This window comes from Sciurus carolinensis, chromosome 9, assembly GCF_902686445.1.
Source record: "Sciurus carolinensis chromosome 9, mSciCar1.2, whole genome shotgun sequence".
NCBI lineage: Eukaryota > Metazoa > Chordata > Mammalia > Rodentia > Sciuridae > Sciurus > Sciurus carolinensis.
Genome location: NC_062221.1, coordinates 137,641,032 through 137,657,863, shown reverse-complemented (window position 1 = coordinate 137,657,863; position 16,832 = coordinate 137,641,032). Strand labels below are relative to the sequence as shown.

Sequence of the window (16,832 nt, the reverse complement as noted above, 5' to 3'; positions counted from 1 at the left end):
CTGTTGAACCACAGAAAGAACAGGGTTTGCAGCTCGTCCGCTCTGAGGAGAGCAGGAAGAGCCTGGTGAACAGGGCTCTGGTGACCAGAGGGGTCCCGAGCAGTTCTTTTTCTGCACAGCCCTTACTAATGAGAAGTCCTTTGAAGATGGACATTTCCTGTACAAGGGCAACTTTTCCAGAGAGCTCTAGTGTCTACACTTCTCAGAACACCAGCTGCAAGTCCTCACTGTGCAGGGGAGGGCTGTTTGGGGTGGCACTCTCCGCTCCCCATTTCGGGGCAGAGTAAGCTGAGCTCCAATTGCAGACAGAGCAAGGAGCCTCCCAAGTGGCGAAGGGCTGGCCTTCGGGGCGGAGGTGTATTCCATCGCTTCCTCACCCGGTTCCACCTGTGGTCCACTGGAATACGTCGCGTCCCTCTGGGGAACGCTGTCCAGGGGACGTTAGGAGGAAGGGCGGGACCCAAGACCGGAGGCCAGAGATCCTGGGAGAAAAACCAAGGAGAACCGGGGAGAGTCCTCGGTCTCCCGAGGCGCTGTGTCCCCCGCTTTGTGCGTGGGCTAACGGTCCCCTGGGGTCGCCTCCTGGGCCACCATGGCCCCTGGCCCCCAGTCCAGAGTCCGCCGGTCGCCTAGAGGTCTGGAAATAGGAGCTACCGGGGCGCCGTGGGGACTCATTCCCGAGAATCCCCCTCCTCAATTCAAAGGCAGCCCTCAGACCGCGTCGCCCCGCGACCCGAGGACCAGCGGAGGTGGGGAGGAGGAAGCGCCGCGTCCCAGTCCCCGCCGCGCGAGCGCCCGGCCCAGGACTGCTGGCGTCCCCTCTGGGTCCGCAGCGCGCCGAGGCCGGAGCGGTCCGGGGCTTCCCCTGGGGAAACTCCTCCTCCCGTCCGGGGCAGCCGCTCCGGCCTGTCCCCTCCTCCTCCCAGGTGGAACGGGGATCCGCGTTTGGGGTGTCGCCCTGAGCCCTGGGGACGCCGCCTCCTGAGATTAAAACGAGAGGTGGGGAAGGCCGGGGACTTGAGCGCCGGGCAGAGGAAGGCGCGAGGCCAGGAGGCGGAGGCGGAGACGCGGGCGGAGGCAGGCGGAGCGGGAGCGCGGCCCCGAGCGCGGCAGGTAAGTGGCGCGCACGACGCACCACCCACCGCAGCGCGCGGGGTCCGGGCGCCGGGTTTTGCGTCGGAAGGGGGACCTGGGCGTCTGGGAAGCCCCGAGTCCCCCGGCCCGCTCTGGGTGCGGGAGGCTGGAGGCGAGTCGAGGTGTGCGCGGCAGGTGTCTCCGCCGACTGGGCGCTCCGGACGGAGGCCGGCAAAGCGCCCTTCCTGCGGGCTGGCCGGGCGACGATCCGCAGGGCCGGGCCCGCGCGCGGTGGGACCCCCGGCCGTCCCCGTTAGCGTTGCGCGGCGGGGCTGCTGGCCTTGGGAGCCCCTGGCAACTTGGTCGGAGAAGCGGGTGCTCCCGGGTCCCTTGAGTGGGATTCCTCGGACGGGGCGGGTCCCCGGTCGCCTGTCCTCTTTGGCCCCCACCTAGGCGCCTCGCTGAGTCTTTCCCCTCTGGGGACCAGGGAGGGGCGGCTTGTTGGTGCGTTTCTTTGTTTCGGGAAAATCACGGCAGCCCGGGACTGTTACCTGAACTCCTCCCGCTCCTTGGTTCCCTGCTGAGGGAGAAACTGGAAACTCTTAGATGCCGAGGACGATAGGTCGGCGCGGCGGGACCCTGCGCGGCGGGACCGGGCGAGGCGGGAACGGCTCCCGGCCTGGGAGAGGGACTGCTCAAGGCCTCGGTCCCAGGGCTACGACCTGGGGCTGCGATCAGGGCCCGGCCTACCGGACACCTGGCAGCGGCAGGAGCCGGCCCCTGGGCGTGCACTCCCTGCCCGGCACCTGGGAGTTTCTGTCCATGCATCCCGTCTGGCCGGACTTAGGCCGGTGGCAGGGTAGCCGAATGCCCCAGCCTGATAGTGGGTACCCTGCTGGAGGCTGCGCTGGCCCAGTTGAAGAACTGCCGTCCGACCAAAAGCTTGTGAGTCACACCCCAGAGGCCCTGGTTTCGGGGGCCCCCAGCACCGGTTGGTGCTGGCCTTGGGGGCTGGCCTCCTGGTGCAGCAGAGGGGAGCGGCTGCCCGCTGCACGCCAGGAATCCGGTTCAGAACACAGGCCGGCCTGGTCCTGAGGAATCCTGGTGTCTTTGGGAGGGAAGGCTAGCATGGCTGCCAAGGTGGGCCTGGTAGGCAGGAGTCACGGCTGGGCTTGGAGGCTGCGCAGCCCACCGTGGGAGCTGTGCCTTTGTCCTGGGGTTCAGTCGAGGATCACCCCCACCCCGCTGCTGGAAGTCCTGACGCCCTCTCACCAGGAGCCACCAAAGAATGGAAAGTTACCGAGGCTTCAAGAGGAGTTACCAGGTGTTTGGAAAACCTAAAGTGAGATGGGGGTTGTTGACCCATCCCAGCAGGTGGGGAGGGGCCTCCAGGAAGTGAGGATGAAACTGGCCTCCCCTGCTGTAAGGGTGGGGCTAGGAGGGGCCTGACCGAGCTTATAGGGACACAGGTGGTTCAGCTGCTGCAGTGCAGGGAGGCCAAGAGGCACATGTGGGCTCCGTGAGAGGGAGGCCCCCAGGAAGTCACTGGAGGCTGCTCAGGACTTCCAGCCTTAATGGTGGGCCTGCCTCCTTCCTCCCCAGTGGGCTTGCTGAACAGCCGAGCTTCAAATGAAACTCAAGGGCATCACTGGGGAAGAAAACTGAGCACCCAGGTGGAGAGGACGGCCTCACGGGTGGGACCTCTGCTCTGAAGAGACCGGTGGCCTCTGTACTCATACGAGCCTGCTGGGCCTCTGTTCTCAGGCATGAGGTCCCAGGCATCTTCCCTTCCACTCAGGCACCCAAGGGCACCTTTTAACAAGGTCGTGCTGATGCTGGCGCCAAACACAGAGCCCCTGTTTGCTCACCCTGGGCTGCTTGGCACCACTGGGTGCTGGGCCCTGTGCACAGTTGCTCTGATCAGAAGAGTAAATTGGGCCCCAGTGGCATTGTAATGATAGGTGTCACTGTTGATGTGACACTCTGTTCCAGTCGGGCATCATCACAAGCTCTTTATGACATATTTACCTCAGTGATAGGGAAACCGAGGCAGAGAGCTTAGGTCCTGTGACCTCGGGGGCAGGAGTGGGGCTGAGCAGGGCGATTTGGCCCCTTGGTCACTGCTCTCATTATTAACAGGTTCTGGGTTGGAGACACGGGTGCTGAGAAGGGCTGTGGTGATCACTGGCACAGGGTGTCCGTTCTCTCTTAGTGCTGAGGTTTTTTTAAATTTTTGTTTGTTTGTTTGGATGCATGTGACAGTCGAAGGTGTTTGGCAAGTCATACACACAGGCGCTGTGCCTCCCGTGCTGTGGCCCTGCGTGATGTGGAGTTAGACTGGTGGTGTATTCATACACCGACACAGGGAAGGATGTCCCACTCACTCAACTGTCTGTAGGACCGAGGTTTTAAAGTTCCGGAAGGTGGAGGGAAAGAGAGAAGGGAAGTGTGAACGAGTCCCGGGGCATCCAGATCCAACACGGGGCTGCTCTGGGTAACCGCAGAGCCGCCTGCCGCAGCCCTGCCTGGGCTCTGCGCTGCCTACTGGCAACAGGAGGCTGGTGTGGGGGCCACCTCCCTGGGTGATGTGGTCATGAGTGACGGCCACCCTGCACAGGTCCTGCAGATGGTGGACCCTGGGCGTTGCTCCAGAGCCACCACTGTCTTGTAAGTGACCCTGGGGCGGCAGGAGGTGGGAACCAGGGCTCCGGCTCACTCTGTTCTGTCTAAGCCATGGCAGGGTCCTGGGGACTTGTAACACTATGGTGGCAGGGCTGGGGTTGTGACTCAGTGGCAGAGCACTTGCCTAGCACAGGTGAGGCACTGGGTTCGATCCTCAGCACCACATAAATAAATGAATTTAAGAAAAGGTCATTAAAAAAGACTTGATAACTATATAAAAATTTTAAAAAATAGTAATTCTATGGCGTCATGTCCTAATTGCTACGTCCCAGACTCTGGAAGTGGCACCCAGGAGTCTTTATTTTTATTTAAGCCCTTCAGAAACCCTGGGTCTAGGAACCATTGATCAAGCCTTAGCCTTGGACACTGAGGTAGAAAGGAAAGGTGGCTGGTCAGCTGAGTGACGTGGTCAGGTTCCCTTATTTACGAGTTGCTGGAGAGGGTGGAGGAGGACCCAGGCTGCGAGAGCTTCCCTGCGGGGAGCCAGAGAGCCAAGGTGGGGGCTGTTCCGGCTTCTGCCCTCCCAGTCCAGGTCTCCCTGGGCTTCCCCCACCTGCAGGTGCTGAGCTGCGGCCTGTTTTCCTGGCCACTCCCTACTTCCCGGGACACCCACCAGCGACCCTCAAGCACTGGGCTGGCCCCAGGCTGCCAGGTGGCCTTTGAGGATTGGGATGCAGCAGTGCTAGACACCTGAGAGCTGAGGTCTGGTTTGGGCCAGTCTTCAAGGTTGACTTGGGGCGGTCCTGACTCAGGGTGCCCAGGCTGGCTCGTGATGTGCCTGGGGACACTGTCCACAAGCAGCACTTGGGTTCCTGGGAGGTCTGTCGTGCCTTCACTCCGCAAGCCCTGAGGATGAGCGGCGGGGAGCTGGGGGTCCCGGAGGAGGCAGAGCCGACCTGGGGCTTGGCTGCCCCGTGGCCCCAGGCACTGCCAGGAGAGGAACTGCGACATGTGGGAGACGTCCCAGTGGGCAGCAGAGGCCTCCTGGGAAGAAAGCGATGGGCTTTCTGGCCAGGTATTTGCAGTGACCTGTGCTGTACACAGTGTGGACTTTGAAGAGGGCAGGTGACCGAGTCTGGGGAAGGGCGGGAACTCTGGGCACTGTGCGCACACAGCTGAGCCCTCAGGCATGGGTGGCAAGAGGGGTGGGGGGAGAGCTGTGAAGGGAGATGGCGTGTGCCAGTGGCTCTCAGTGGTGGTGGCCCTGGACCCCAGGCAAGGGCAGCGGAGGAGGTAGAATCGGGACGCTCTGGTGGGATGGAGGAGAGAGGCCCCGGCGGTGCAGCAGACACGTGTTAGCAGGTTTTCAAGTGACCGCTGGACCGGTGGATGAGAGGAGCCAAGCTTTATTATTGCTTGTGTGCTGAGATGGGAGACCCAGTGTCAAATTCCCTCCAAGGCCACTGTTTCCCAAGGGGCCATCCTGGAAGGAAGGGTGCAGATCTGAGCTCACTGCAGCGCAGCCACAGGTCAGCCCCAGATCTGAACTGGGACACAGGAGGTGCTCTGGAGATTGTTCTGCAGAATTCTGCCTACAGAGCAGCTTGGTAACAAGTTCAAGTCCACTGGTGGTCATACATTTATAACAGGTTGGGGCAACTCTAGTTTATTTTATTTATTTACTTATTTTTTGAGATGGGGTCTCCCCATGTTGTCCAGGCTGGCCTCACATTGGAGATCCTCTTGCCTCAGCCTCCTGGGTAGCTGGGGTTACAGGCCCAGCATGCACCACAGTGCCTGGCTGGGAGCCACGTCTGGCCTGCAGCTGAAGCCCCGTTCTGTTCTAGAATATGCCAGAGACATGACCTGCTGGTCTTGGGTCAGTGTTTTTAGGCGAGGCGTTCAGTTCTTTGCCCGGGAGCCACAGTCCTTATCTGAGCTTTACAATGTTGGAAACTTGGTTTCCCTAAATGGAATCAAGGTCTGCCTTTGTGATAGTCCTGACCATTGATCCTGGCCTTCGGATGTACAGAGACTCCATTAAGTCCCCTCTCCTTTAGCAGACCCTTAGATATGGAGGAACCCTCATCTCCTGTCATCAGCTCCCTGGAGTTGAGCCAGGGAACTTGCTTCCCCACTTGACTCTTGTACACCCTATTTAGTTACTATCCCATTTTGCAGATTGACTTGGGCAAGTTCTTTAACCTGAGCCGGTGGCCTGGGCATCTCCTTTTGGAGTGGCCTGGAGACCCTTCCACCCACCTGTCCCATGAGGCCCACACTCAGCTCTTGTGCACGCAGACCCTGTGGACCTCCTGATGGCCCTGGCTTGGGCAGCTGGTGATGTCCAGGTGCTGGCTTCCATCTCTCTCTCTTCAAATTCATCATACTTATTTAGCTTTTGGAACTCAAAAAATGTTTGAACATATTCTTTGAATAGAATAAAACTAGCTTTAAAAAAAAAAAAAAAGAGGAGCAGACCTGAGGTCCACCCTAAAAAGGTCTGTGGCCTTCCTTGGGACAATGAGGACTCAGAAGGAAACTGGATGGTGCAGGCACCCTCTTCTGAGCCTCCACACCCGTAGAATTCCCTGCCCAATGCCCAACTGTTACTGAAACCCACTGCTGTTGTTCAGCCTCCAGCTACTGGACATCCAGAGCAGAGAACGCCTCGTAGGTGGTTTCAGTGCCGTGATTTCGGCATAAGGGATTCCCTTCCATGTGTGTTCATCGGCTGTCTGTTGATGTGGCACTCCTCGTACCTCCAGCAACTTGAACAGTGCCCAGCGCCTGCGGGGCCTCGTGAAGGAGCCAGGTGTGCATGGAGTATGCAGTGCGGGCAATGGACCTTCTCTGAAGGACCCCCCCGGCTCCTAGGCCAAATCAGCACCCGCAGACCTGACTGCATTTGCTTTGTTTGGGTGGCTTTCAAAATAAACCTCCAGCAGACATGTTCCTAGATCTCCAGAGGAAGGAACCAGAAGATGAACCTGCTTTTGCCTAGGAAACAGCTCTGTCCTGCCATGGGATGCCGATCGGATTCTGCAGCACTGTCTAGGTGCGGGGTGGGCAGGTGACACATGGGAGGACTCGGCTTCCTACAGGGACACTGCGACACAAGGGCAGCTGCTTCTGCTGTGAGACAGTGGATAGGCGGCCAGAGGCGCCCAGCAAGCCAGGTGTCGGGACCTTTGTCCTCATCTGCTCTCTTGCCTCTTAAAGGAGAATTTTCCCCAAAGTGCTTCATGACAGCTGGCTTTCCAGAATAGAGAACAAATGGCCTTGTCTTTTACAGGACTGCTAAACAGAGTTGTCGCATGTCACTTGGGTTGTATCCTGCTCCTTTCAGAAGCCAGTTCAGAAGCCAGGCGGTGGGAGTGGATGTGGCCGCTGGGGACGCTCCCTTTCAGACCCACTTCTCCCCTTCCTTCCTCTCCCGCAGGAGGTGGCAGCCAGCGCTTTGTCTTCTATTCCAAAGTCCACAGCCCTGGAGCACTTCAGGCTGCTGGCTCTGGTGTGCATAGGTGGCGGGTCTCTGGGTGAGACAGGGTCAGGCCGTTTGTGGTCTCCACTGCGCCTCCCTTTCCTGGCCTGTTCATCTCTGTTAGGGATCTCGCACGCTTAGTGCGGGTTTGGAGCATTGACTCATGTTCCTTTCACAGGGCTCCTAACCTGGGAAAGCGGCCAGTGGGATTGGGTTTTCATTTCCTGAAACTTCAACCGGTCCCATAACTGGCAAGAGAGCCAGCAAGGCAGGGAGGAGCTGCCCAGGGGAGCAGAGAAGCGCATTTGCTCAGGCGGGACTGTTTTGAAAGTAATCTTAGCAAGGGCCGAGTTCATTCTGCTTCTGAGGCAGGGGTGCAGGATTTATCACCGTGTAGGGGCCTCAGGGTCCTCCACCAAGTGAAGAGGTGTCTTAACGCGACACCCCACCTGTTTAGAAGACTTCCATGCCTATGTGTTGTGAATGGCGATCCCACCAGATTGCACCTGCATCTGTTTGCTCATACCCAGGAAGGGCTTGACTTTATTTTTTTAATCTTGAAAAACATCTTGCCACTCTCGACATGATCTGGCTCTTCATGTAGAGTAAATAAGTGAACTGGTGCATTTTTACTGTGACCTGTTCAAAGTGACTCTCATGTTTTCATCAGGTCATCGGTCTTCCTTCCTTCCCTCTTCCTTCCTTCCATTACTTTCTATCAGATGATACTTTTGCCCAGGAGATGGGAAAGCGGTGTTGTTCACTGCATTTGGCTGCACTGAATTGAGACCTGGTGGGCTTCATGCTGCCAGCTTGGGAACAATTATCAAAAGCAAATCTGTAATTGCCACAAAACAGCACTCTTTCCCCCCACGGGTTGTTATTTATTTTTTGGTTTTATGATTTTTTTTTTTTTTTTTTTTGTAATGGAGGTTGAACCCATGGGTGCTAAACCACTGAGCCACATCCCCAACCCTTTTTTATATTTTATTTAGACACAGGGTCTTGCTTAGTTGCTTAGGTCTTGCTAAGTTCCTGAGGCTGGCTTTGAACTCATGATCCTCCTGCCTCAGCCTCTGGAGCCACTGGGATTACCTGTGTCACCACACCCAGCTTTAGGGTTATTTTTAACAAACCCTGATGCAGCACGCTAAGCACTTGATTAGTGCGACCTTCTCGGTGCCCGACTACTCTGTTGTAGGTGCTGCTCTCATCTCCCTCGCAGGGGGAGAACCGAGGTACAGGACCATGAAATTGCTTGCTCCAGATGACAGCTAGGGAGGGGCTGAGCTAGGTTTGGATCCAGAGTCTGGTCCCCGAGGTCACGGGCTCCGTGAGCCACCTGTACTGTATACACACTGCCCAGTGCCAGGCCAGGCTATCATAGATGAAGATATTTGGACTGGTGGCCGACCATTCAGAGCCTCTGCTGGCTCCTGCACCCTGCTTGATCTTACGGAAGGATGATCCCAAGGATGGTTTCGTAGAACATTCTTTGGCCATGTCATGCCGGCTGCAGTGTAGAGCAAGGACCTCACTTAGTGGGGTGTTAAAGGAAAAGTGACGTGGTGACCCTCATCAAGTCAAGATGAGGAGGGCTTGATTCAGGACTCTCTTGGAGGGAAGGGGAGGGCCGGGGGGCTCGGCAGGGGAGAGATCGGAATTCTGGCTGATCTGATCTGACAGGCTTCTTGCTGGAGGCAGGCCAGGGTGACCAGACACCCCCTGGGGTGTGGAGGATAAGAAACCTGCTCAGGTGTCCAGAGTGACGATGTCCAAGGTGGGGGCTCCTGATAGCCTGACTTAGCAGGGTTCTCTGCTAAAACCACATTTCACTAGGAAATGCTTTGGATTTGGGGAGCCTGGTAAAGTTGGTCTAGGCAAAGATTCTGTCATTTCTTGTTGATGGCATCTGCCCTGGTTGTAAACTGGTCACTCATGGCCACAGTGAAAAGACCACAGCTTGCTTTCAGGATCACTAATCTTGAATTTGATCAAAGTAGTTAGCTTTGAATTTCTTTCTCTTTTGATTTGGGGCAGTACCAGATGGATGTGTTCCGTGGGAATTGTTAGACATATTTATTAAAGCTTGGGGGGTGCCTCTATGGCTTACTCAGAAACCTCATGTGGCCTGTCTCTGGCGCTAGTCTGGACCACTTGGCCTGTGGCGGGGGCTCCAGCAAGCACCTCCGCGTTCTGCGGGAGGGCAGAGCGGATCGCACTCTGCCCCTTGGCGTGGCGCCTGATGTCCACACTGAACCCCTGACTTCATAAAACAGTGTGGGGAGGAGGCACCTGAGATTGCAGCGAGGTTCAGTCACCAACCCGCCCAGTGGTGCCTCCAGGAAGTGGCACCGCCAGGAGCTGCCAGAGACCGTTTCCTGCCTGGCCTGCCCTTAACCTCTGTTGGACTTGACCACGTTCGACGTTTCCTTGTGGCGATTCTTGCGTGCTTTTATTGCAGGGATTCTCCTTTTGGTAGGTGTGGCATGAGAGGGAGGTCACAGCCCCCTGCTGGGAGCCATGTGAGTCCAGTGGGACTTGGAGGCCTGGGCACAAGCCGGGAGGTCTTCCCTGGCGTCTGGGTTGTCCTTCAGCCTGTCCCTCCTTCTTCAAGGTCAAGCTCTCCAGGCTGCAGTGTTTAAAACTGCACACGGCCCTGTACCCGCCGGCCCCCAAGGGCAAGCCTGCATCCCAGAGGAGGGCCCTGGGTTCCTGAGCCTCTGCATGCACTTGCTGTGTTTGAAGAGTTGTGGAAGAGGCATGTGAAGGTGAAGTTCAAGGTCAATGGGCAGAACTTCAGTTTGTTCTGGCAGGAGGTTCCTTTTGCCAGAATCTTCCAGTTTTTTCTTGATTTATCTTCTGAAAACTAACCAGTATGGAAGCATTACAGTCTTGACATTTTTTCTTCCAGGTCATCTTGAACAATCCAAATGCCTACCATTACCCAATGCTGTTGATAAAATCAGGATGGCTTTAAACTCAGTAAGTGGTTAATTATTACCTTCCTGGTCTTTTCTTTGCTCCCTCACTCCTCCTGTTATTCCCAAGAGTGTGTGTGGGTCAGTGTTTCTAAGGGCTGTGTGGGGGGCACCTGTGGCTGTGTGGAGGGATTTCAAGGCCTTATCTAGAAAGGTGAGCAGGGGCAGAGCCCAGAGTTGCCCAGAGGAGTCTGGAAAGTCATTGCTGCTGGATAGGAGCCCAGCACGCTGACCTTGACCTCCCCACTTCCTGCCTTTACAGTGGGATGGGCAGGGGCAGCCAGGTGTGCAGACAGGTGCAGCAGGGTGGGCCAGCAGGGTGCATCCTGGGAAGAGAGCTGCTTCCTGGTGCACCAGAGATGGTTGTGCAGGAATCAGGTGCCGACTGAACTGTCCCTCTCCTGTCCCTGGGAAATTCTTCCCCAGTCTCTGTTCCACCAATTCATCTTTTGCCTGAAATAAGTGCAGTTAGGAAAGACCTTATGGTTAGTAAAAATATTTTTTTTGGACCCAGGCATGGTGGTACATGCCTGTAATCCTAGCAGCTTGGGAGACTGAGGCAGGAGAATCATAAGTTCAAAGCCAGTCTCAGCAACTTAGCAAGACCTAAGCAAATCAGCAAGACCCTGTCTCTAAATAAAATGTAAAAAAAGGACTCGCGATGTGCCTCAGTGGTTAAGCACCCCTGGGTTCCATCCCTGGTACCAAAAAAAAAAAAAAAAGAAAATAACCCAAACCAAACAAACAAAAACCCCCAAACAACAACAACAACAACAACAATAATAACAACAACAAAACTTTTCTGAATTCTATAGGGAGATATACCTTTTTTGGTCTGTATTGGTTTACTGGTATTTATTTTTTATTGGATCCCTTTTTAGTTTCAGATCCACTGCACTGGAATCCTCCTGGACAAAGTGCTTGGTTTAACACACCCTCCCCGGGCGGGTGGCACGTTCTTTGATGGTTTGTGCTGCTTTCTGTGCCTCTGGTCAGGGATTGCGTGTTACTTCCCGTCTCTGTGGCCGCTCTGGCTTTGAGTAGCAATCTTTGGACTTTTGCAGGGAGCTTAGTGAGTTATAAAGCACAGGTGAACTCTGGGAGTGGCATCCGCCTCATGTGCTTACAGTCACGTTTCCTGGGGGCCCCACTTAAAATTCTAAGCCTTCAGTGGCCTTTACTAAGGACATCTGTCCTTGGAAGACAACCCTGTGGCCCAAAAAGACAAGGGACAGGGACTGGGGGGGGGTTGCATGGAGATGAGAAGACGAAGGTGACCTCCAAGGAGAGGCTCAGCCATCGACACTTGAGGGAGTTGAAGGAAGGGGGATGCAGGCTGTGGGGTCCCACGTGGCCTGTGGAGGTGGGTCTTGAGAAGGTGACTTTGAGGTGGGCCGAGGGGGCAGAGATGGCATTCTGAGAGAGAGACACCAGCCGAAGGATGGAGCCAGAGACTAGTGCTGGGTCTGGGGCCGTCCCTTGGCATTTGTGTGTGTGCACACCTGGACCCACCGCTTCTGCTCAGAGGCGCGGCTGGAGGGTGCAGCACAGCTCCAAGGGCCCCAGGTGGGAGGTGGCGGGAGAAGGAGGTGCAGCTCTGCAGGAGAGGAGGACAGGAGGAAGGCGCCTGCGAGTGACACCAGAGGCCGCTTCCGTAGGCAGATCCCTGGGCTCAGTTCCCACTCTGCAAGGTGGGTGCATCCGTGGTGCCTGTCCCAGCCTGGGCTTCAGGCTCAGGTTTCAAAGAGGTGATGGGCCCCGAGGCCTGGCAGCTGGTGAGTTCTCAGACTTCAGCCGTGGTCAGGCTGCTGGTGATCGTCACCGCTTCAGAACGTCCACGCCGTCTGTGCTCAAGGACAGGCCTGGAGGAACCAGAGGCAGAGGGTGCTGGCTCCTGGTCCTAATCCCACACTTCTGTACATTTTTTCTGTAAACGCCAGCCTCCTTTTCTTTATTTCAAAGTAAGTAGTAAATCAAACAGAACGGCACTGACGGCTGAGCGTCCAGGCTAGTTTGGAATTGGCATGTGGTTATTCCAGGTAAGTTGACATGACCGCTGACGCCAGGCGAGCCTGCGTGTCCTCGCAGGGCCTCTGGGGCTGGACTGGAGCATGAGGCTCTGTTCTCGCCCGTCAGGGTCGGTGAGAGTTTATGTTATTTTTCTTTTCACTTGTTCAGGGGTCGCCCCCGGGCATCGGGCCTTACTATGAAAACCACGGATACCAGCCGGAAGCCCTCTACCCACCGCAGCCGGCCGTGGCTCCCAATGTCTACACTGCATATCCCACTCAGTACTACCCGTCCGCCGTGCCCCAGTACACCCCCCGGGTCCCAACGCACACTTCCACACCTGGCGTCTACGGGCAGCCCAAGCCCCCCTCGGGGACCGTGTGCACCGCAAGTAGGACGCTTTTGTGTTTCTCCGCCTCCCCGAGCAGGCCGTCGAGCCCCGCCACCCCCCTTTCCCCGTCCTGGTCTCCCCTCCAGTCTGCTGAGACCGCCCCCTTCCTGGGTCTGGCCCGCGGGCTCTTTCCCGACCTGCTCCTCTGTCCATTCTTGCCTCTGGTTTATTGATGTGTCCTCCCGAGTACGTGGTAAGCTCCCAAGGGTGGGGTTCTCTCTCCTCCTTGGTCTATAGAGCCCCGGGCACAGCAGGTCAGGTTCAGGATGCCGCAGTCCTTGTGTCGGTGAAAGCCACCTGACCGGCGGGGGCAGGAGCACAGCCCCCGGCCCTCCTGGCCTGAAGTCCAGGGCGGGCCACCTTCTCCACCTCTCCTTCCTGTCCCCCCTGCCAGGCCAGTGTGTCTGGCGTCCCTCCGCAGCCTTGCCTCGTGAACCTGCTCCTGGTTTTTACTTCCGGCTGGAGCCTTCCGGTGGGATGGGTTTTTGAGGGGAGAATGCCTGTTTTGTGGCGCAGGCAGCCCCGTCCGCGTGACACCCGGGGTTCAGGAGGAAGGGTGGAGGGGATCTCCACGCCACGCTGGCAGGATCCCTGGGCAGCACCGTCCCCTGCAGCTCCCGGAAACCTGCTGCCCTCCCAGGCCTTCCAGCTCCCGTCCCCCGCTGCCATTCTCCCTTCCCTGCCCCCTGCTGGCCTCCGTCACCCCTCACGGTGGCCCTGCGTCCTTCCCTGCCCTCCAGCTCTGCTCTCCGTCCGTGTCCAGCCCTGCCCTGGCTCCTCCACCTCGCCTCCCCTGCCCTCTGCCACGGCCTGCCTGTCTTTACCTGCGGTCTTCTGGGGGGTGGGTATGGCAAGACCGGGGTTGTCAAACAGGGGTGACTTTGGCCCTCAGGGGCAGTCAACAGTGTGGGAGACCGTTTGGGTCCTTACAGTGGGGAGGGGACACTCCCGGCATGGAGGGTCAGTGTCAGTCACTGCTGTTGAACACCCACAGTGTGTAGGACAGTCCCCAAGAAAAAGTGTCACCCGGCCAGGGTGCCGGTTGTGTCCGGGTGGACGGCTCCTGGACTTGGGCGCCCGTTGTGGTGGTTGGAAGGAAGCCAGGGAGAAGATGAACGGGGACCTGTGTTGAAAGTCCACCGAGTGCCATGGCCCACACCTGTGATCCCAGCTGTTTGGGGCTGAGCAGGAGGGCCGTCAGTTCAAGCCCAACCTGGGCGACTCAGCAAGACCCTGTCTCAAAATAAAGTTAAAAGGGAGGTGGGGACCCAGCACACTCTGGAGCACCCCAGGGTGCACCCCAGTACCACACACGCAGACACAGGAACCAACGGGCCTCTGATGAGGTTAGCACCTCGAAAGTGGGCTCCCACCAGCAGTGGTCAATCAGGAGGGCAGGGAGTCCCTGGCCCGCCTCACCAATACCCTCACTTTCCAGGGGAGAAGCCAGGTGGTGACAGACAGAGGGACGGGAGCAGGGCACTTCCTTATCAGCTGCTTTTATAAGTGAATAACATGCCAACCTGTGTGACTTTCCACAACAGAAACTGCTCCATAAACTGAAAAAAAAACTTAGTCATTTTCTTCATTTAAAAATTTTAGTTATTTACTGAATTCACCTCGAAGGTTCTATTTTAGGGACTATGTGATTGGCACCTAACACAGCAGAGTATACATTTTGTAAGTGTGATCTTCAGCTTTGAGACCATTTTCCAAGTTATTTAGGTAGCAGGAACTTGGAGCTGCCCCATCAGGAGAAAACCAGACTGTATTTATTTTTTGACTTAATGTATTTTTTGCTTTAGCAACAGCCATATAAGTTTTCCATTGGCATAGCAGCACGTATACATCTGAAAGAGTGTTTGGAAAATCAAAGGTCAGCAATCCTGTGGTGCAAACAGTTGACTCTAGAAACGCAGGCAGGGCCAGCAGCAGACTGCTCGATAATGATTAATGCAGGTGAGCCGGGCAGCGGGGGAGCGCCAGATCCAGCTGAACCCTCAGCAGCGGCCTTTGCCGACCAGGACCAAGGCAGCCCAACTGACCTCGTGCTGGTGGCAAATGCCTGTCCAGAGGTAAAGCTGGGACTTGTGGCTGTGCTCAGGTCCCCAGGCAGACCTGGCAGATTGCCACCCTCACTTGGAGGTTAAAGACACCTGCTGTGATAACCCTTAACTGTCCAGGCAAGTTCTTCTATATTTTTATTTTTGCCATGCCGAGGATAAAACCCAGGACCTCATGCGTGCTGGTCAAATATGACCACTGAGCTCCACCCCATCTCAGCAAGTTGTTTTATCTTAGATGAAATGGCATTCGGGGAAGTCATCCAAGGAGAGAAGTGTCCAAGAGGCCATTTGGAATTTCTCCTATGGACCTCCGTGGGGGCTCCGCCCTTCCACTTAAAGGCGTGGTCACCTCTAGCCAGGTTTTGATAAGATCATTGCGTGGACACAGTTCTCAGGCCAGTGGCCTGGGCCCCACCTGTGAGAAGTGCTAACTTCCTGGCTGTGGATCAGAAATCGTGGTGATTGGGAATGATCTCCGGGGATCTCAAGTCTGTTGTGGCCTGAGATTCGGAGAATCAGCAGAATGTTGGGGTAAGGAGAAGACAGGCGAGACTTGGACCCTACAGATGCGCTTCTCTGGCCTCTCCCACTCCAGAACTTCAATTTCTCGCCCTGACTAACTTCTGGCGGCCCAGGTGCATATAGGTGAGGGCAGCAGGGGCACACACCACCCGTCCAGCCTGCCAGGGTCTGTCGAAATGCCTTCTCGATGGGCACTATGGCACATGCCTGTAATCCTAGCAGTTCGGGAGGCTGAGACAGGAGGATCACAGGTTTGAAACCAGCCTCAGCAACTTAGTGTGTCTCTAAGCAACTTAGAGAGACCCTGTCTCAAAATAAAAGATAAAAGGGGCTGGTGATGTGGCTAAGTGGTTAAGTGTCCTTGAATTCAATCTCTGGTCCCTAAATAAATACATATATACGTACTTTCTCACCAAATCTCTCCCACCTCTCCACCTTTCTCCAGGGAAAGCTCCTGGGAGCTCCAGCGCCTGAGGCTGCGTGCCACATAGGAACTGCCAGAGGTGACAGGCTGGGCACCCTCCTCCTTGGCCCAGCATAAGATGGCAGGAATGGCAGGAGGCTTTCATGGCATCTAACACTGTTAGGAATATTTTTTTTTTTTTGGTACCAGGGATTGAATGAACCCAGGAGTGCTTAAGCACTGAGCTGCATCCCTGGGTCTTTTTGTTTTCTTTAGAGACACAGTCTCACTGAACTGCTTAGGACCTTACAAAGTGCTGAGGCTGACTTTGAACTCCCGATCTCCCTGACCCGGTTTTCCAAGTCCCTGGGATTATAGGCGTGCACCACCATGCTGTTAGGAACTTTGATGGAAACTTTGGTTCACATCTCTGATAAAAAATGCCCTCTTTCTGTTTTGGCTAGGGTAAACTGGTGACCTTCTCCAAATTACTTTATTCTTTGCTGAAATGTGCCTTCACTCTGAGTTCAGTGTTTCTGCCCTTGGACCAAAGGGTGTAAGCTGGTGCTGTGTGCTGGCCACTTTCAGCAGCAATAGGGATGTTCTGTACCTGCCCAGTCCAGTATGGTAGCCACTGGCCACATGCAACTGATAAGCACTTGGTATATACTTTTATTTAATTCCATTTAAATTATATATATATATGTATGTTTTCAGTTGTAGCTGGACACAATACCTTTATTTTATTTTTATGTGGTGCTGAGGATCGAACCCAGTGCCTCACGTGTTCCAGGGGCGCTCTACCACTGAGCCCCAGTCCCAGCTCCCATTTAAATTCGGTGAACTAAGACATAAGGAGCCACAGGTGACTGGCAGCAGTCTAATGGGAGAGCCGTGTGCAGTATTGCCTCTTCCTCTGCCCTGGGTGCCCTGCCAGGGTGGGCGCAGTGGGGGGCCTTCCACATGGCTTGGCCTGTCATTACTGAAATGAGGTGCTTGTCTCTCTGCGGTTTTCCACATCCATCACTGGCCTAACTGAAGACCCTTTTTAGGGAGCAGAGCTTTTAAGGCTCTGGTGTTCGCCAGAAGTTCTGCTCCCCCAAAGCCTGAAGTTCCTTGCCATGGAGGAAGCCGGGCCTCCAAGTCACACTGTTCTTGCAATGCCAACTCACATTTTAAGTGCACGGGAAACACTGCTCTTTAGGCTGAGGGTGTGTCTTACGGTAGAACTCTTGCCAGCAAGTGTGGGGCTCCCCAGCAGCATAGAAACGGGAGAGAG

General features: G+C 55.9%; 1 protein-coding gene across 3 annotated transcripts in view; it reads left to right on the top strand.

Moving 5' to 3' along the window:
* Positions 1-918: 918 nt before the first annotated feature.
* Tmprss2 (transmembrane serine protease 2) overlaps positions 919-16,832 on the top strand; it is a 35,590-nt gene continuing 19,676 nt past the window's right edge. The window contains exons 1-4 of one of the 3 annotated variants that reach the window (XM_047564339.1): positions 8,889-9,658; positions 9,798-9,951; positions 10,095-10,165; positions 12,340-12,562. In XM_047564339.1, the coding sequence (XP_047420295.1) occupies positions 10,151-10,165; positions 12,340-12,562 (238 nt within the window). In that variant the 5' untranslated portion in view covers positions 8,889-9,658; positions 9,798-9,951; positions 10,095-10,150. Of the gene's footprint in view, positions 1,114-1,456; positions 2,020-8,888; positions 9,659-9,797; positions 9,952-10,094; positions 10,166-12,339; positions 12,563-16,832 lie in introns of those variants that run through there. The other 2 variants (XM_047564338.1, XM_047564340.1) reach the window with 2 other exon arrangements.